The 15,427-nt window shown below is 38.3% G+C and overlaps 1 protein-coding gene across 2 annotated transcripts in view; it reads right to left on the bottom strand.

Annotated features, from left to right (window-relative positions):
- Nucleotides 1-13,929, bottom strand: part of rnf208 (ring finger protein 208) — a 13,977-nt gene extending 48 nt beyond the window's left edge. Inside the window, exons 1-2 of one of the 2 annotated variants that reach the window (XM_062055113.1) lie at nt 13,696-13,929; nt 1-1,464 (exon numbers count right to left, since the gene is read on the bottom strand). The exon at nt 1-1,464 is cut by the window's left edge and continues 48 nt beyond it. In XM_062055113.1, coding sequence (XP_061911097.1) covers nt 211-1,053 — 843 coding nt within the window. In that variant the 5' untranslated portion in view covers nt 1,054-1,464; nt 13,696-13,929 and the 3' untranslated portion in view covers nt 1-210. The remainder of the gene's footprint in view (nt 1,465-13,695) is intronic. The other variant, XM_062055114.1, reaches the window with a different exon arrangement.
- Between the last annotated feature and the right edge of the window lie 1,498 nt (nt 13,930-15,427).

The following is a 15,427-nucleotide window of genomic DNA, read 5'->3' as shown; positions in this document are numbered from 1 at the left end:
ACGTCCCAGCAAAGGAGAGAAGGTGAAGAGGACGGAGTTCATACATAAAATACATCTTTCTACCGTTTCTCCATCAGTGGTCCAGCACTCGGCACCCGACTGTGCTGATAAATATAGAGACAAGTCGTCTGTGGTGAAGTACTGGACTGGAGAGCTTATAGTCGACCGAGGTGTGGCTGAGCAGCGTTTCTATGGCGCCCCCTACCATGCCTACATGATGCCGCAGGACGACAGCGGGTTGGCCACGTGGCAGGTGCAGGCCGACTGGCAGTACTGCCGCACCGTCTGGTAGCAGCTGCGGTCGGCGTCCCCGCCCCACTGCACCGGCCCGTTGGGGTCGGCGGGAAGCCGGCTCAGGATGCTGGTGTTGATGGCGAGGGCCGCCAGGCCGTAGTCGGTGAACAGCACCGTCTCGCGGCGGCAGGTGGGGCATGAGATGAACTTGTACTTGGGACACGACTCGTAGAGGATCTGCAGGCACTCCTCGCACACCGAGTGCAGGCAGGACAGGATGCGAGGGCGCTTGCCGGTGAAGTTGTAGGTGTGTCCGCAGGTCGGGCAGTCTAGGGGCTCGCAGGCCGCGCTCGGCCCCGAGGACGAGGACGCGGACGACGAGGTGGAGGAGGAGCGCAGCACGTACTGGTTGACGATGACGTCCTCCATCTTGAAGTGGAACTGGTGGTAGCAGATCTCGTTGGCACTGGTTTTGCGCGGCGCTAAGAAGCTGGGCTCCCTGCGCAGGGTCGGGGCCGGAGGGGGCGCCACGGGCCTGGCGGGCGGCGGCGCCGCCATGTCCAGCGTCAGGTCACCGCAGGCCTGGTTGACGATGATCTGGCCTTCGCCGCCCCAGGCCACCCTGGGCGGCGGGGCGAAGCGGGGCTGGGTGACGGGCACGGTGCACTCCCTGGGGAACTTCTCCGACTGGATGATCTTGACCGTGTCCATGGGGATGGCCACCGGCTGACGCCTGAGGCAAGACATGGTGTCTGGGAAGAGGACCACAAAGAGGCTCGGGAAAGGAGCGCCTGCTGCTGCCGGGCTCAAGTCAGCCATTGGAGGGCACGTGGGGACGGATGACTGCCTCCATGGTGCCTTTACAGACCCCGCCCCCAATCCTGCTGCCCGCTGCCGTCAGCCTGAGTCCTTGTGACCGCTCGATTATTGTTATTGGTATTATTATTGCTGGGACTGTGGGGGGTTGGCCCGGAAGCAGACTTGAGCCAGAGCACCTTAAGGATCAGCAGCTTATGGTTTGCAAAAAGCAGCACCTACAGAAGATGTCCCATATAGGTATATGTACATCTATACATACATCTACACCTCCCTTGATCTATGTATCAAGATCTGGATATAACGGATGTTTTTGTTCAAAAGTCCTGTCAGGTGTTTCTGAAGTCCTCCCAGGTGAGAGTGAGGAGGAAGCGGTCCGTCTTCAGGGGGTTTCGTGTCCTCAGGTGCGTCTTCCTGCCGTACAAAACACAACAAAGCCACCAGTTAGGATTATTGATGATTGATTACTGGCAAGAACTTTGTATCGCTGTGGTGATAGGAAATAATCTTTGTACTTTGCTGTCAAGATGTTCAGGGATGAAAGGATGTTTATTATTTGCATTGTTCAATAAGTCAGTCATCTAATAACTCAGTCATCTAATAACTCAGCCATCTAATAAGTCAGTCAACTAATAAGTCAGTCATCTAATAACTCAGTCATCTAATAACTCAGCCATCTAATAAGTCAGTCAACTAATAAGTCAGTCAACTAATAAGTCAGTCATCTAATAAGTCAGCCATCTAATAAGTCAGTCAACTAATAAGTCAGTCATCTAATAACTCAGTCATCTAATAACTCAGCCATCTAATAAGTCAGTCAACTAATAAGTCAGTCAACTAATAAGTCAGTCAACTAATAACTCAGTCATCTAATAACTCAGCCATCTAATAACTCAGTCATCTAATAACTCAGCCATCTAATAAGTCAGTCAACTAATAACTCAGTCATCTAATAAGTCAGCCATCTAATAAGTCAGTCATCTAATAAGTCAGTCATCTAATAACTCAGTCATCTAATAAGTCAGTCATCTAATAAGTCAGTCATCTAAAAAGGCAGTCATCTAATAACTCAGTCATCTAATAAGTCAGTCAACTAATAAGTCAATCATCTTATAAGTCAGTCATCTAATATGTCAGTCATCTAATAGGTCAGTCATCTAATATGTCAGTCATCTAATAAGTCAGTCATCTAATAAGTCAGTCATCTAATAAGTCCGTCATCTAATAAGTCAGTCATCGAAAAAGGCAGTCATCTAATAACTCAGTCATCTAATAAGTCAGTCAACTAATAAGTCAATCATCTTATAAGTCAGTCATCTAATATGTCAGTCATCTAATAGGTCAGTCATCTAATATGTCAGTCATCTAATAAGTCAGTCATCTAATAAGTCAGTCATCTAATAAGTCCGTCATCTAATAAGTCAGTCATCTAAAAAGGCAGTCATCTAATAACTCAGTCATCTAATAAGTCAGTCAACTAATAAGTCAATCATCTTATAAGTCAGTCATCTAATATGTCAGTCATCTAATAGGTCAGTCATCTAATATGTCAGTCATCTAATAAGTCAGTCATCTAATAAGTCCGTCATCTAATATGTCAGTCATCTAAAAAGGCAGTCATCTAATAACTCAGTCATCTAATAAGTCAGTCAACTAATAAGTCAATCCTCTTATAAGTCAGTCATCTAATATGTCAGTCATCTAATAGGTCAGTCATCTAATATGTCAGTCATCTAATAAGTCAGTCATCTAATAAGTCAGTCATCTAATAAGTCAGTCATCTAATAAGTCAGTCATCTAAAAAGGCAGTCATCTAATATTTCAGTCATCTAAAAAGGCAGTCATCCAATATGTCAGTCATCTAATAAGTCAGTCATCTAATAAGTCAGTCATCTAATAAGTCCGTCATCTAATAAGTACGTCATCTAATATGTCAGTCATCTAAAAAGGCAGTCATCTAATATGTCAGTCATCTTATAAGTCAATCATCTAATAAGTCAGTCATCTAATAAGTCAGTCATCTAATATGTCAGTCATCTAATAAGTCAGTCATCTAATAAGTCAGTCATCTAATAAGTCAGTCATCTAATATGTCAGTCATCTAATAAGTCAGTCATCTAATAAGTCAGTCATCTAATATGTCAGTCATCCAATAAGTCAGTCATCTAATAAGTCAGTCATCTAATATGTCAGCCATCCAATAAGTCAATCATCTTATAAGTCAGTCATCTAATATGTCAGTCATCTAATATGTCAGTCATCTAATAAGTCAGTCATCTAATAAGTCAGTCATCTAATATGTCAGTCATCCAATACGTCGATCATCTAATAAGTCAGTCATCTAATATGTCAGTCATTTAACAAGTCAGTCATCTAATATGTCAGTCATCTAATAAGTCAGTCATCTAATAAGTCAGTCATCTAATATGTCAGTCATTTAACAAGTCAGTCATCTAATATGTCAGTCATCTAATAAGTCAGTCATCTAATAAGTCAGTCATCTAATATGTCAGTCATCCAATAAGTCAATCATCTAATAAGTCAGTCATCTAATAAGTCAGTCATCTAAAAAGGCAGTCATCTAATAACTCAGTCATCTAATAAGTCAGTCAACTAATAAGTCAATCCTCTTATAAGTCAGTCATCTAATATGTCAGTCATCTAATAGGTCAGTCATCTAATATGTCAGTCATCTAATAAGTCAGTCATCTAATAAGTCAGTCATCTAATAAGTCAGTCATCTAATAAGTCAGTCATCTAAAAAGGCAGTCATCTAATATTTCAGTCATCTAAAAAGAAAGTCATCCAATATGTCAGTCATCTAATAAGTCAGTCATCTAATAAGTCAGTCATCTAATAAGTCCGTCATCTAATAAGTACGTCATCTAATATGTCAGTCATCTAAAAAGGCAGTCATCTAATATGTCAGTCATCTTATAAGTCAATCATCTAATAAGTCAGTCATCTAATAAGTCAGTCATCTAATATGTCAGTCATCTAATAAGTCAGTCATCTAATAAGTCAGTCATCTAATAAGTCAGTCATCTAATATGTCGATCATCTAATAAGTCAGTCATCTAATATGTCAGTCATTTAACAAGTCAGTCATCTAATATGTCAGTCATCTAATAAGTCAGTCATCTAATAAGTCAGTCATCTAATAAGTCAGTCATCTAATATGTCAGTCATCCAATAAGTCAGTCATCTAATAAGTCAGTCATCTAATATGTCAGCCATCCAATAAGTCAATCATCTTATAAGTCAGTCATCTAATATGTCAGTCATCTAATATGTCAGTCATCTAATAAGTCAGTCATCTAATAAGTCAGTCATCTAATATGTCAGTCATCCAATACGTCGATCATCTAATAAGTCAGTCATCTAATATGTCAGTCATTTAACAAGTCAGTCATCTAATATGTCAGTCATCTAATAAGTCAGTCATCTAATAAGTCAGTCATCTAATATGTCAGTCATCCAATAAGTCAATCATCTAATAAGTCAGTCATCTAATAAGTCAGTCATCTAAAAAGGCAGTCATCTAATATGTCGGTCATCTAATAAGTCAGTCATCTAATTAGTCAGTCATTTAATAAGTCAATCATCTAATAAGTCAGTCATCTAATAAGTCAGTCATCTAATATGTCAGTCATCTAATAAGTCAGTCATCTAATAAGTCAGTCATCTAATAAGTCGGTCATCTAATATGTCAGTCATCTAATAAGTCAGTCATCTAATAAGTCAGTCATCTAATAAGTCAGTTATCTAATATGTCAGTCATCCAATAAGTCAATCATCTAATAAGTCAGTCATCTAATAAGTCCGTCATCTAATGTCAGTAATCTAATAAGTCAGTCATCTAATAAATCAGTCATCTAATAAGTCAATCATCTAATAAGTCAGTCATCTAATAAGTCAGTCATCTAATATGTCAGCCATCCAATAAGTCAATCATCTTATAAGTCTGTCATCTAATATGTCAGTCATCTAATAGGTCAGTCATCTAATATGTCAGTCATCTAATAAGTCAGTCATCTAATAAGTCCGTCATCTAATAAGTCCGTCATCTAATAAGTCAGTCATCTAATAAGTCAGTCATCTAATAAGTCCGTCATCTAATAAGTCCGTCATCTAATAAGTCAGTCATCTAAAAAGGCAGTCATCTAATATGTCAGTCATCTAATAAGTCAGTCATCTAATATGTCAGTCATCTAAAAAGGCAGTCATCTAATAAGTCAGTCATCTAATAAGTCCGTCATCTAATAAATCCGTCATCTAATATGTCAGTCATCTAAAAAGGCAGTCATCTAATATATCAGTCATCTAATAAGTCAGTCATCTAATATGTCAGTCATCTAAAAAGGCAGTCATCGAATATGTCAGTCATCTAATAAGTCAGTAATCTAATAAGTTAGTCATTTAATAAGTCAATCATCCAATAAGTCAGTCATCTAATAAGTCAGTCATCTAAGAAGTCAGTCATCTAATAAGTCAGTCATCTAATAAGTCAGTCATCTAATAAGTCAGTCATCTAATATGTCAGTCATCTAATAAGTCAGACATCTAATATGTCAGTCATCTAATAAGTCAGTCATCTAATATGTCAGTCATTTAATAAGTCAATCATCTAATATGTCAGTCATCTAATAAGTCCGTCATCTAAGAAGTCCGTCATCTAATAAGTCAGTCATCTAAAAAGGCAGTCATCTAATATGTCAGTCATCTAAAAAGTCAGTCATCTAATAAGTCAGTCATCTAATATGTCAGTCATCTAATAAGTCAGTCATCTAATAAGTCAGTCATCTAATATGTCAGTCATCTAATAAGTCAGTCATCTAATATGTCAGTCATTTAATAAGTGAATCATCTAATATGTCAGTCATCTAATAAGTCCGTCATCTAAGAAGTCCGTCATCTAATAAGTCAGTCATCTAAAAAGGCAGTCATCTAATATGTCAGTCATCTAATAAGTCAGTCATTTAATAAGTCAGTCATCTAATAAGTCAATCATCTAATAAGTCAGTCATCTAATAAGTCAGTCATCTAATATGTCAGTCATCTAATAAGTCAGTCATCTAATATGTCAGTCATTTAATAAGTCAATCATCTAATAAGTCAGTCATCTAATAAGTCAGTCATCTAATAAGTCAGTCATCTAATATGTCAGTCATCTAATAAGTCAGTCATCTAATATGTCAGTCATCTAAGAAGTCAGTCATCTAATAAGTCAGTCATCTAATAAGTCAGTCATCTAATAAGTCAGTCATCTAATATGTCAGTCATCTAATAAGTCAGACATCTAATATGTCAGTCATCTAATAAGTCAGTCATCTAATATGTCAGTCATTTAATAAGTCAATCATCTAATATGTCAGTCATCTAATAAGTCCGTCATCTAAGAAGTCCGTCATCTAATAAGTCAGTCATCTAAAAAGGCAGTCATCTAATATGTCAGTCATCTAAAAAGTCAGTCATCTAATAAGTCAGTCATCTAATATGTCAGTCATCTAATAAGTCAGTCATCTAATAAGTCAGTCATCTAATATGTCAGTCATCTAATAAGTCAGTCATCTAATATGTCAGTCATTTAATAAGTGAATCATCTAATATGTCAGTCATCTAATAAGTCCGTCATCTAATACGTCAGTCATCTAATAAGTCAGTCATCTAAAAAGGCAGTCATCTAATATGTCAGTCATCTAATAAGTCAGTCATTTAATAAGTCAGTCATCTAATAAGTCAATCATCTAATAAGTCAGTCATCTAATAAGTCAGTCATCTAATATGTCAGTCATCTAATAAGTCAGTCATCTAATATGTCAGTCATTTAATAAGTCAATCATCTAATAAGTCAGTCATCTAATAAGTCAGTCATCTAATAAGTCAGTCATCTAATATGTCAGTCATCTAATAAGTCAGTCATCTAATATGTCAGTCATCTAAGAAGTCAGTCATCTAATAAGTCAGTCATCTAATAAGTCAGTCATCTAATAAGTCAGTCATCTAATATGTCAGTCATCTAATAAGTCAGACATCTAATATGTCAGTCATCTAATAAGTCAGTCATCTAATATGTCAGTCATTTAATAAGTCAATCATCTAATATGTCAGTCATCTAATAAGTCCGTCATCTAAGAAGTCCGTCATCTAATAAGTCAGTCATCTAAAAAGGCAGTCATCTAATATGTCAGTCATCTAAAAAGTCAGTCATCTAATAAGTCAGTCATCTAATATGTCAGTCATCTAATAAGTCAGTCATCTAATAAGTCAGTCATCTAATATGTCAGTCATCTAATAAGTCAGTCATCTAATATGTCAGTCATTTAATAAGTCAATCATCTAATATGTCAGTCATCTAATAAGTCAGTCATCTAATATGTCAGTCATTTAATAAGTCAATCATCTAATATGTCAGTCATCTAATAAGTCCGTCATCTAAGAAGTCCGTCATCTAATAAGTCAGTCATCTAAAAAGGCAGTCATCTAATATGTCAGTCATCTAATAAGTCAGTCATCTAATATGTCAGTCATTTAATAAGTCAATCATCTAATATGTCAGTCATCTAATAAGTCAGTCATCTAATATGTCAGTCATTTAATAAGTCAATCATCTAATATGTCAGTCATCTAATAAGTCCGTCATCTAAGAAGTCCGTCATCTAATAAGTCAGTCATCTAAAAAGGCAGTCATCTAATATGTCAGTCATCTAAAAAGTCAGTCATCTAATAAGTCAGTCATCTAATATGTCAGTCATCTAATAAGTCAGTCATCTAATAAGTCAGTCATCTAATATGTCAGTCATCTAATAAGTCAGTCATCTAATATGTCAGTCATTTAATAAGTCAATCATCTAATATGTCAGTCATCTAATAAGTCCGTCATCTAAGAAGTCCGTCATCTAATAGGTCAGTCATCTAATAAGTCAGTCATCTAATATGTCAGTCATTTAATAAGTCAATCATCTAATAAGTCAGTCATCTAATAAGTCAGTCATCTAATATGTCAGTCATCTAATAAGTCAGTCATCTAATATGTCAGTCATTTAATAAGTCAATCATCTAATAAGTCAGTCATCTAATAAGTCAGTCATCTAATATGTCAGTCATCTAATAAGTCAGTCATCTAATAAGTCAGTCATCTAATATGTCAGTCATCTAATAAGTCAGTCATCTAAAATGTCAGTCATCTACTTCCTGTAGAGAACATTTCTACTAAAATGGATGTTTGGTCTACAGGGCAGGTGACAGAACTGTCAACACCTTCTCCCAACATGTACTAGAAGACTTGTGAAAGACACGCAGGAGAAGAACCATTTTGTGCAGACTGAGCAGAGGAGGAGCGACCTACTTGAGCAATGAAGCACATTTCTACTTCTCCTTTTTTCATGCACATATTGCTCCTCCCTGCACGTGTCACATGACCTTTAGCAGCCGCCATGTTACATATCTCCATGCAGCACACACACTCACTGTGTGGCTTTGCTCTGACACACACCTACATAACACACACACACACGTAACACCTGTGTAACACTTATGTAATACTTGTGTAATACACAACTAATACACACGTATCACGCGTAACATAAGCGCAACACACCTGTTACAAACACATTACACTTACATAATATGTAACACACATGTAACAGACGTAACACACATGTAACACATGTAAAATAAGCATAACACATGTTAAAAAAACACATAACACTTGTGTAATACGTGTATAACAGACATAACACACATGTAACACAAATGTAACACACATGTAACACACGTAACACACACACATAATAAATACAGGTAACATACACAACAAAGATGTAACACGCATAAGAAACATACATAACACACACACAACACAGCCGTAACACACATTTCACTCACGTAACAGACATAACACACATGTTACCAACATGTAACACACGTGTCCATCCATCCATGTTCTACCGCTTGTCCCTACCTACACTCACATAAAACACATTACTGTACATTCACATGACACTCACATAACAGTCACGTAACACTCACGTAACACACAGGTAACAAACAAGTAACACATGTGTAACAAACATTAACACACGTTACACACCCGTAGCACACAGGTAACACACGGCACACATTACTGTACACACACATAACACACAAGTAACACACAGGTAATACACGTGTAACACACACATAATATTCGGTTAACACTCACATAACACATGTTACTGTACACTCGCGTAACACTCACGTAACACACAGGTAATACACATAACACATGTTACTGTACACTCACGTAACACTCATGTAACACACATGTAACACACTTTACTATACACTCGGGTAACCCTCACGTAACACACAGGTAAAAGACAGGTAATACATGTTACTGTACAATCGTGTAACACTCACGTAACACACATGTAACACACAGGTAATACACACAGTAAACACACATGTAACATTCATGTAACACTCATGTAACAAATGTTACTGTAGACTCATGTAACACACAGGGAACACACATAACACACTTTACTGTACACTCACGTAACACTCATGTAACACACGTAACACATGTTACCTTACACTCGGGTAATACTCATGTAACACACACGTAACACACAGGTAACACACATGTAACACACAGGTAATACATGTTACCGTATACTCATGTAACACTCACGGTACACACATGTAACATGCAGGTAATACACACAGGTAACACACAGGTAATATTCACATAACACTCACTTAACACATGTTAACGTAGACTCACGTAACACACAGGTAACACATCTAACACATGTTACTGTACACTCGGGTAGCACCCATGTAACACACAGGTAATACATTCGTAACACACGTTACTGTACACTCACGTAACACTCATAAAACACACACGTAACACAGGTTACTGTATGCTCACATAACACACAGGTAACATACAGGTAATACATACGTAACACACGTTACTGTACACTCATGTAACACTCATGTAACACACAGGTAACTCAGGTAACACTCACACAAAAATAAGTTGTTGTGCTCTCAGACCGGATCAGAGCGCTCTAAGTCTGTGAGCTGAAGTGATGAAGATGCTTGGATGAAAGTGAAAGTGAAAGTGAAAGTGAACGTTCAGGGCTAAAGATAGAACCTGACGACGTCTTTTTAAAGAATCAAAAGCTTCAAAAAAAGCCAAACGTTTTTCTCTGTTGCAACTGAGTCAAAAGTATTGGGACAGCAGGTTACTGCACAAAATGAACGCCTGATTAAATGTGAGCTTCCAAAACATTGGCTGTGACGCGCCGTGCAGCGCTCCTGTGTTGCCACGGCGACGCTCTTCTCAGACCCTGAAAGTGACTTGAAATTTCTCACGCAGCTCTGTCACACACACCCTGTGTACACTCAGGCTGGTGGAGAGAGACTCGTGTCCCATGACCTATCCAAGGTCAGCACTAGCGACCTTAGACTCGACTGCACCAATCCAACGCAGCCTGGCAGTCACGTGACCACAGTCCAACCACACGCTGTAAAAAGTGAGCCAACTTTAATTTTTACTTCTTTTACCTAGCATATGCTAACGTTAGCCTGTTGTGAGGTCACACATGAAATACTGTACTACTACTGTACTTGTGTAGTAGTGAGTAGTACTACTTCATCACTCACAACTTGTCTAGTACTTGAGTACTTTCTTCACTGGAGTACTTCTCTCTGTTTTACAATCAAAGCATACATGTGTACCCCACCTTTCTTGTCCAGGGTCTACCCCACCTTCCTTGTCCAGGGAACACCTGTCTGTCCCTAAATAAGCACGTCTGTCCCTTAATGACCACCTGTCTGTCCCTCAATGAACACCTGTCTGTCACTTAATGACCACCCGTCTGTCCCTCAATAAACACCCGTCTGTCACTCAATAAACACCTGTCTGTCCCTCAATGAACACCCATCTGTCCCTCAATATACACCTGTCTGTCTCTCAATGAACACCCATCTCTCCCTCAATGAACACCTGTCTGTAGCTCAATGAACACCTGTCTCTCCCTCAATAAACACCCGTCTGTCCCTCAATAAACACCTGTCTGTCTCTCAATGAACACCCATCTCTCCCTCAATGAACACCCGTCTGTTCCTCAATACACACCTGTCTGTCTCTCAATAAACACCTGTCTGTCCTTCAATAAATACCTGTCTGTCCCTCAATGAACACCTGTCTGCCCCTTTATGAACACCTGTCTGTCGCTCAATGAACACTAGTCTGTAGCTCAATGAAGACCCGTCTGTCCCTCAATGAACACCCGTCTGTTCCTCAATAAACACCTGTCAGTCTCTCAATGAACACCTGTCTGTCACTCAGTGAACACCAGTCTGTCGCTCAATGACCACCTGTCTGTCTCTCAATAAACACCCGTCTGTCGCTCAATAAACACCTGTCTGTCTCTCAATAACACCCGTCTGTCCTTCAATGAACACCCGTCTGTCTCTCAATTAACACCCGTCTGTCCCTCAATAAACAACTATCTGTCTCTCAATGAACACCCGTCTGTCTCTCAATTAACACCCGTCTGTCCCTCAATAAACAACTATCTGTCTCTCAATGAACACCTGTCTGTCGCTCAATGAACACCAGTCTGTCGCTCAATGAACACCGTCTGTCCTTCAATGAACACCTGTCTGTCCCTCAATGAACACCTGCCTGTCCCTCGATTAACACCCGTCTGTCCCTCAGTTAACACCCGTCTGTTCCACAATAAACACCTGTCTGTCTCTCAATGAACACCCATCTCTCCCTCAATGAACACCCGTCTGTCCCTCAATAAACTCCTGTCTGTCCCTCAATAAACACCTGTCTGTCCTTCAATGAACACCTGTCTGTCCCTCAATGAACACCTGTCTGCCCCTTTATGAACACCTGTCTGTCGCTCAATGAACACCAGTCTGTAGCTCAATGAAGACCCATCTGTCCCTCAATGAACACCCGTCTGTCCCTCAATAAACACCTGTCTGTCTCTCAATGAACACCCATCTCTCCCTCAATGAACACCCGTCTGTTCCTCAATAAACACCTGTCTGTCTCTCAATGAACACCTGTCGGTCTCTCAATAAACACCCGTCTGTCCTTCAATGAACACCTGTCTGTCCCTCAATTAACACCCGTCTGTCCCTCAATAAACAACTATATGTCTCTCAATGAACACCTGTCTGTCGCTCAATGAACACCAGTCTGTCGCTCAATGAACACCCGTCTGTCCTTCAATGAACACCTGTCTGTCCCTCAATGAACACCTGCCTGTCCCACAATTAACACCCGTCTGTCCCTCAGTTAACACCCGTCTGTTCCACAATAAACACCTGTCTGTCTTTCAATGAACACCCATCTCTCCCTCAATGAACACCCGTCTGTCCCTCAATAAACTCCTGTCTGTCCCTCAATAAACACCTGTCTGTCCTTCAATGAACACCTGTCTGTCCCTCAATGAACACCTGTCTGTCGCTCAATTAACACCTGTCTGTCCTTCAATGAACACCTGTCTGTCCCTCAATATACACCTGTCTGTCTCTCAATGAACACCCATTTCTCCCTCAATGAACACCCGTCTGTTCCTCAATGAACACCCATCTCTCCCTCAATAAACACCCCGTCTGTCCTTCAATGAATTCCTGTCTGTCCCTCTATGAACACCCGTCTGTCCCTCAATAAACACCCGTCTGTCCCTCAATAAACACCTGTATGTCTCACAATGAACACCCATCTCTCCCTCAGTGAACACCCGTCTGTCCCTCAATGAACACCTGTCTGTTTCTCAATAAACACCCGTCTGTCTTTCAATGAACACCTGTCTGTCCCTCAATTACCACCCGTCTGTCCCTCAATTACCACCTGTCTGTGCCACAATAAACACCTGTCTGTCTCTCAATGAACACCCATCTCTCCCTCAATGAACACCCGACTGTCCTTCAATGAACACCCGTCTGTCCCTCAATAAACAGGTTCCATATCAGCCAGTAGTAAAAAGACAGTCTGAGTGCAAAGAGGTTTTATGTTGTTATGATTATGTAACGTGTTGGATTTAATCCTCTGGCTTCAACTCTTCATGCTCACTTGCCAGCGATATAGCATTTCTAAATATAAATATACATATACAGTATATATACACATGTATTTATAAATATATATACAATTTTTAAAGTGACACTGGCTCCTGACATCTGTCGGCCATTTTGCACTTGATTCCCGCTAAGTGGAGTGTGATGTGCGGCGGCGGCCAGAAGAAGAAGAAGAAGAAGAAGAAGGCAGCAAAAAAAATATGAGCTCCTGCATTTTGTGATTGATTACTTGTTGATTAATTAAGTGGGAGGAAGTAGAATATGTCAGAATGTGTGTGTGGGTGGGTGGGTGAGGGGGAAGATAGGGGGAGGGAGGTGTTATGCAATAGCAACATTGTAACCAACATGGACACTTCACTACATGCTGAGTCTGCAAATAGACATTTTTTTTAAACTCATTAACATAATGGACGCACGCACACACACACACACACACACACACACACACACACACACACACACACGCACACACACACACACACACAGAGAAGCTTCTAGAACATCACACATCATCATCATCATCATCACCATCTTCATCATCTTCCTCACCTGCCTGGGATGCAGAGGCAAGATGGAGGTCCTTCCCGCCTCCTCTCTCCGCTCTCGTCCTCCTGCCTCCTCCTGATGGTGTCGATGGCGCTGACAAAGATGGCGTCCGAGCTCCTGCACTCATCTCCTGCACCACAGCGTCATGTCTCCTTCCTCTCCTTTTCCTGCTTCCTCTGCTCCCTCACAACACCTCCTCCTCCTCCTCCACCTCCTCACTGCTGCACATGCGCACTATGCTCTCTCTCTCTCGCTCTCTCTCTCTCTCTCTCTCTCTCCTCTCTCTTCTGCACTGCAGTGTTTGCAGGCAGCAAACTGAAAAAGAATGCTTTCAGCCAATGAGAAGCATCAACACACACACACACACACACACACACACACACACACGCACACACACACACACACAGACACAGACAGATGTAATCTCCAAAGTGCAGGGAAAAGCGAATGGAGCGTAAAGTCGCTGACTAATGGTCAAAACGCTGAGTGGACGCTTGAATCCCGACATGAATTATGGAAAGTGTCAAAGTGGGCGTGTCCACGCCAACATCAATAATACCAATAGCAAAGGTAGCCTCGCTATGGAATGTTGCTGGCGTGGAGAGATCAATGTTTTCACAAATATTTTTGTGTTTATTGATGTGGTCTAAATAGAGCTGCCAAAGATAATGTGGTTGTTTCATCATCTTTATCGTCGTCATCGTCAGTATTATTATTATTATTATTATTGTTGTTGTTATTATTTTATTATTGTTGTCGTTATTATTATTTTTATTATTATTGTTGCTGTTATTATTATTATTGTATTATTATGATTTTATTTTCGTTGTTATTATTATTTTAATTATTATTGTTGTTATTATTAATTTAATATTGTTGTTATTATTATTAGTATAATTAATGGTTTTATTATTATTATTGTATTATTGTTGTTATTATTATTTTATTATTATTGTTGTTATTATTAATTTAATATTTTTGTTATTATCATTAATATAATTAATTTTTTTATTATTATTATTGTACTATTGTTGTTATTATTATTTTATTATTATTTTAATTATTATTATTGTTATTATTAATGTAATATTGTTGTCATTATCATTAGTATAATTGATGTTTTTATTATTATTATTATTGTTTTATTGTTGTTATTATTATTTTATTATTTTTATTATTATTATTGTTAGTATTAATTTAATACAGTTGTTATTATCATTAGTATAATTAATGTTTTTATTATTATTATTTTATTATTATTATTATTTTATTATTGTTGTTATTATTATTTTTTATTATTATTATTGTTATTATCAATTTTATATTGTTGTTATTATCATTAATATAATTAATGTTTTTATTATTATTATTTTATTATTATTATTTTTGTTATTATTATTTTATTACTGTTGTTATTATTATTTTATTGTTATTTTAATTATTATTACTGTTATTTTTCATTTATAATTGTTGTTATTATCATTAGTATAATTAATGTTTTCATTATTTATATTTTATTATTAATATTTTATTATTGTTGTTATTATTATTGTATTATTATTTTAATTATTATTATTGTTGTTATTGATTTAATATTGTTCTTATTATCATTTGTATAATTAATGTTTTTATTATTATTAATATTTTATTATTACAGTACAAACTTTTTTGACTTAATGAACTCGTCTGCAGAGTAAATTGACTGTAAACCCCAAAACACATTTTTACATAATAC

This window comes from Entelurus aequoreus, linkage group LG08 (genome assembly GCF_033978785.1).
Source record: "Entelurus aequoreus isolate RoL-2023_Sb linkage group LG08, RoL_Eaeq_v1.1, whole genome shotgun sequence".
Lineage (NCBI taxonomy): Eukaryota > Metazoa > Chordata > Actinopteri > Syngnathiformes > Syngnathidae > Entelurus > Entelurus aequoreus.
This window is presented reverse-complemented; position numbering and strand designations above follow the sequence as displayed.